Raw genomic sequence first — 6,000 nt, 5'->3', positions numbered from 1 at the left:
AAAAAAAAAAAAAAAAAAAAGTAGGATAGTACTTTTGGTAATATGGTAATTATGGTAATATGGTAATATGGTCATATGGTAATTCTATTTTTAATTTTCTTAGGAACCTCCATACTGTTTTTTATAATGACTGCACCATTCTACATTCCCACTAACAGTACACAAGGGTTGTAACTTCTCTGTATTCTCACCAACACTTACATCCTGTTTTTTGTGATAGTTTCCGTGTTGATAGTGTGAGGTGATATCTCCTTGTGGTTTGGATTTACATTTCCCTAATGATTAGAGATGTTGTGCATCTTTTTCATGTGTTTCTTGGCCATTCGTATATCATCTTTGGAGAAATGTCTATTTAAATCCTTTGCTTATTTTTAATTTGGGTTGTTTTTGAGTTACAGAAGTTCCTTATGTATTTCGGACATTAACCCCTTATCAGATATATGATTTTCAATTATGATTTCCTGTTCCATATATTGCCTTCTTATTCTTGTTTTTTTTTTTTTTTTTTTTTTGATGTGCAAACATTTCTGAGTTTGGTGCAGCCCCATTTGTCTGTTTTTGATTTTGTTGCCTGGGCTTTTGGTGTTATATCCAAGAAATTATTGCCAAATCCAATGTGTAGAAGCTTGTCTCCTACATTTTCTTCCAGGAGTTTAATAGTTTTAGGTCTTTAATCAATGTTGAGTTATTTTTGTATATGGTATAAGGTAAGGGCCCAACTTCATTCTTTTGCCTGTGAATATCCAGTTTTCTCAATATCATTTGTTGAAGAGACTATCCTCTCACCACTGTATAGTCTTGTCAGAAGTCATTTGACCATAGATGCGGGGGTTTGTATATCATTCATTTACCATTTTGACCCTTGTCAAAAGCCATTTGGTCATATATGTAGGAGTTTATTTCTGGACTCTCTAGTTCCCTTGGTCTATATATCTATTTTTATGTCAGTACCACACTCTTTTAATTACTGTTGCTCTTTGTAGTTTTTTTTGAGACAGAGTGCTGTCGCTCATGCTGGAGTGCAGTGGTGTGATCTCGGCTCACTGCAACCTCTGTCTCTAGGGTTCAAGCAATTCTTCTGCCTCAGCCTCCCGAGTAGCTGAGACTACAGGCGTGTGCCACCATGCCTGGCTAAGTTTTGCATTTTTAGTAGAGACAGAGTTTCACAATGTTGGTCAGGCTAGTCTCGAACTCCTGACCTAGGTGACCCACCTACCTCAGCCTCCCAAAGTGCTGGGATTACAGATATGAGCCACTGCACCCAGTCTGTAGTATATTTTGAAATCAGGGAATGTGGAGCCTCCAACTTTGTTCTTTTTCAAGATTATTTTGGCTATTTGGAGTCCCTTGAGATTCTGAATTTTACAAATTTTAGGATGGTTTTCCTATTTCCACAAAAATTAATGTTGGGATTTTGATAAGGATTGCATTGAATCTGTAGGTTATTTTGTATAGTGTGGACATTTTAACAGTATTGAGTCATCCAATTCATAAGCACAGGATATCTTCCATTTGTTTATGTCTTCTTTGATTTCTTTTAGTAATGTTTTACAGTTTTCAGTGTACAAGGCCTGCTTGGTTAAGTTTATTCATAAGTATTTCATTCTTTGTGGTGCTATGGTAAATAGATTATTTTCTTAATTTCCATTTTGGATTGGTCATTATTTGCATATAAGAATGCAACTGATTAAAAATTTTTTAAACTTTTAATTTAATTTTTTTGAGACAGAGTCTCGCTCTGTTGCCCAGGCTGGAGTGCAGTAGACTGATCTTGGCTCACTACAACCTCCACCTCCTGGGCTCACATGATCCTCCTGCCTCAGCCTCCCAAGTAGCTGGGATTTGTGCTTTTAGTAGAGATGGGGTTTCACCATGTTGCCAAGGTTGGTCTCAAACTCCTGACCTCAAATTACCCACCCACCTCCACCTTCCAAAGTGTTGGGATTACAGGTGTGAGCCACCACATCTGACCTTTTTTTTAAATTTAAAATTAAAAAACTTTATGGGTAGGTGTATATATTTATGGGGTACATAAGATATTTTGATACAGCCATACAATGTGTGATAATCACATTGGGGTAAATAGGGTATCCATCACTTCAAGCATGTATCATTTCTTTGTGTTACAAACATTCCAGTTATACTCTTTTAGTTATTTTAAAAGGAACAATAAATCTAGCTGTTCTTAGTCACCCTATTGTGCTGTCAAATAGTAGATCTTATTCATTCTAACTATATTTTTGTACCTATTAACCATCCCCATTCCTCCCCGACCCCCCACACTACACTTCTCAGTCTCTGGTAACTGTCATTCTGCTTTCTATCTCCACGAGTTCAATTGTTTTAATTTTTAGCTCCCACAAACAAGTGAGAACATGCAGTTTGAATTTTTGTGCGTGGCTTATTTCATTTAACACAATGCCTTTCAATTCCATCCACGTTTTTGTAAATGACAGGATCTCATTCTCTTTTGTGGCTGAATAGTACTCCATTGTGTCTATGTACCACATTTGCTTTATCTATTCATCTGCTGATGGACACTTAGGTTGATTCCAGTTCTTGGCTATTGTGAATAGTGTAAATTTTGATTTTATGTCCTGCAACTTTGCTGAATTTGTTTAAGTTCTAACAGGTTTTCGTGTGTGTGAAATCTTTAGTTTTTCTGCATATAAGATCATGTCATCTGTGAACAGAGATAATTTTAACTTCCAACTTTGATGTCTTTTCAAGTGATAAACTTTTAATTAGAAGTAAAAGCTTTGTCATAATTGTAGAATTATTAGCTATCTAATAGAAATATAGTCATGCGTCACTTAATGATGGGGATATATTCTGAGAAATGCATTGTTAGGTGATTTCATTGTTGTGAGAACATCATAACGTGCTTACACAAACCTAGATGGTATAACCTACTACACACCTAGGGTATATGATATAACTTATTGCTCCCAGGCTACAAACCTGTCTAGAATGTTACTGTACTGAATACTGTAAGCAACTGTAATGCAGTGCTAAGTATTTGTGCATCTAAACAGAAAAGGCACAGTAGAAATACCATATTATAATCCTATGGGACCACTGTCATATATGTGGTCCATCATTGACTGAAATGTTGTTACGTGGCGCATGACTGTAGTATTTTCACAGCAAATGCTGTTCCAGAGTTTAGTCCTTAGTTGAAGAATGCAACTTAGTCTGCAGTAGATACTTTCCTGTGTTAGAACCTGGACATTAATTGCTCAGCTGGGACAATCTAGGTTTTCTGGGAGCTTGCAGGGAGATTTGCAGCAGGTGATAACATTGAGGGGTTTGGTCCTGGGTGCTTGTTAAGAGCTTTGCATTGGGCACAGCCCATTCCACTCCATCTACTGTGCTTTATCTCAGGCCTTCTAAGACTCTTCTGAAGCCACTTTCTCTTTGTACAGTTTATTATTATTATTATTATTATTGATACAGGGTCTTACTCCATCTCCCAGACTGGAGTGCAGTGGTGCAATCATGGCTCACTGTAGCCTCCACCTTCTGGGCTCAAGAGATCCTCCCACCTCAGCCTCCCGAGTAGCTGGGACCACAGGCGTGCATCACCACATCTGGCTAATTTTGTATTTTTTTATAGAGACAGAGTTTTGCCATACTACCCAGGCTGGTCTCCTGAGCCGAAACACCTGCCTCAGCCTCCCAAAGTGCTGAGATTATAGGTGTGAGCCACTGTGCCCAGCCCTCTTTGTACAGTTTCATGTCCTAGCGTTGACAGATTCTGGTGAGAGGGGTCTAGAGATAGTGCTTGGCACCTTCTGCTCCCGACAGTTTGTGGCCAGCCTTTTCCATGCTTTTTTCTAGGAGTTAAAAACAAAGGATGACCAGTATGTGAAGGATTTGAAGAAACAGTCAGATGACATCTGCCTGCTTCTGGAGCGGATGGAAGAACAGGTGAAGAATGTGATGAAAACCTTTCGTGAGGAGCTCTATAACATTGAGGTAACGGTGTGAAAGGACCTGGTTTCTGCTCTTGGGGGGCCCCTGGGAGGAGGTCTAGGTCTGTCCTAATGATCTAAGGAGGGCCCTAGGTGACTTCTCTGTCTTCCTCTGATTTCTGTTTCTGCTCTCAGGTTTTATTAATTTATTTACTCATTCATTCATTTGACAAGTACATATCAAGTGTCTACTATATGCTGGGCACTGTTCCAGGGGGCTAGGGATGCAGCTGTGAACAAAACAAAGTTCCTGGTAGAGCCTGTATTCCAGTAGGAGGCAGCTAGACAATAAACAAGTTACTAAATATATTATTTCACAGGTGGTCATAAGTGTTTTGAAAGAAAATAAGACAAGCAAGGGGTTGGGGAATAAAAAAGGGGGATTAGCACTCCATAAGCATAAACCCTATATGAGGCATTTCTTTGTTTCTTTATGGCAATTGGGGCAGACAGTGGCAAAGGGGAGTGCTGCATAGGATTCAGGAATCAGTATTTTGAATTTGAATGAAATGATCAAGATTGAGATTGAGATTTAGCCCTTTCCAAGATGGAAGAGAGCCAAGAGGTTGGAGGCCTCTCTCTCTCTGGGTTGTTGGAGACTTATTTCTGCATTCCCAAACCTACCCCTTGTGAGCTTCATGCTGCCTTTGCTTCATGGGAACCCCAACCATGGCAACGCATCAACAGTAGTCAGTTGAATTACACACCAGGGCCTGCCGTGTGACTGACAACAGGGGCACTGGCCTTCCTCCAGTTCCCTCCCAAGCCACGGGACTGTTGAAACATCTCCTGTCTGCATTCGGATATTGTCTTCATAACAGCTAATTTCCATGCAGCTCCTTCCATAGCCATTTGGTCTCATGAAACTTGGCAAGTTTGCATTTGAAATTGACTTTTACTATGTGGTTGTTGGTACAGCATTCATACAGTTACCTAAAAGTTCTTTGACACTGGTAGGACCTGCCCAATCAAAACAGATGCAAGAGTCTTTTTCCTTCTTGGTCATAGAAAGCATTTGAGGTGGAACGCCAAGAGCTACTGGCCAGTAATAAGAAGAAATGGGAGCGGGCCCTTCAGGCTCATAATGCCAAAGAGGTAAAGGGTGGAGGCTGTCAAGGGTGATCTGTGGGATCTGGGTGGTTTCTATTGTGACTGAATTCGCTAGCCTTTCTGTATTTTTTTTTTTTTTGAGATAGAGTCTTGCTCTGTCACCCAGGCTGGAGTGCAGTGACCTGATCTCAGCTCACTGCAAGCTCCGCCTCCCGGGTTTATGCCATTCTCCTGCCCCAGCCTCCCGAGTAGCTGGGACTACAGGTGCCCACCACCTTGCCCAGCTAGTTTTTTGTATTTTTTAGTAGAGACGGGGTTTCACCGTGTTAGACAGGATGGTCTCGATCTCCTGACCTCGTGATCCACCCGTCTCGGCCTCCCAAAGTGCTGCGATTACAGGCTTGAGCCACTGTGCCTGGCCTTTTTTTTTTTCTTTGAGATGGAGTGTCGCTTCTGTCGCCAGGCTGGAATGCTGTGGCGCGATCTTGGCTCACCACAACATCTGACTCCCTGGTTCAAGTGATTCTCCTGCCTTAGCCTCCCAAGTAGCTGGGATTACAGGCATATGCCACCATGCTAATTTTTGTATTTTTAGTAGAGATGAGTTTTACCATGTTGACCAGGATGGTCTCAATCTCCTGACCTCGTGATCCACTCGCCTTGGCCTCCCAAAGTGTTGGGATTATAGGCGTGAGCCACCACGCCTGGCCACCTTTTTGTGTCTTGAGTAGAATTGCTGTGGCTAAATACTACTGCGTTCATTACTGCACTTCCTAGCTAATCAGTGTGGCCTTGGAGATGGGGATTGTCTCTTTGGTGGTGGTGAGTACCACCTGGGCAGCTTGCCGTGTTTTCCATGGTCCCGTCACTTTCCCCTTTGTTTACTGGGTATCTCACCCAGCTGTGAGTATTTGTGGCCCAAGGTGTTTTAAGACACATTTTTAAGGGGTGTTTATTATCACTTTATTTCAGAGTT

The 6,000-nt window shown here is 41.1% G+C and overlaps 1 protein-coding gene across 1 annotated transcript in view; it reads left to right on the top strand.

Annotated features, from left to right (window-relative positions):
• DRC1 (dynein regulatory complex subunit 1) overlaps positions 1-6,000 on the top strand; it is a 59,922-nt gene that overhangs the window by 28,905 nt on the left and 25,017 nt on the right. Inside the window, exons 5-6 of the mRNA XM_011972736.1 lie at positions 3,841-3,978; positions 4,983-5,069. Coding sequence (XP_011828126.1) covers positions 3,841-3,978; positions 4,983-5,069 — 225 coding nt within the window. The remainder of the gene's footprint in view (positions 1-3,840; positions 3,979-4,982; positions 5,070-6,000) is intronic.

Source organism: Mandrillus leucophaeus, unplaced genomic scaffold (genome assembly GCF_000951045.1).
Source record: "Mandrillus leucophaeus isolate KB7577 unplaced genomic scaffold, Mleu.le_1.0 Scaffold13, whole genome shotgun sequence".
Taxonomy (NCBI): domain Eukaryota; kingdom Metazoa; phylum Chordata; class Mammalia; order Primates; family Cercopithecidae; genus Mandrillus; species Mandrillus leucophaeus.
The sequence above is the reverse complement of the archived record's forward strand: the minus strand, read 5'-3'. Positions and strand labels throughout refer to the sequence as shown.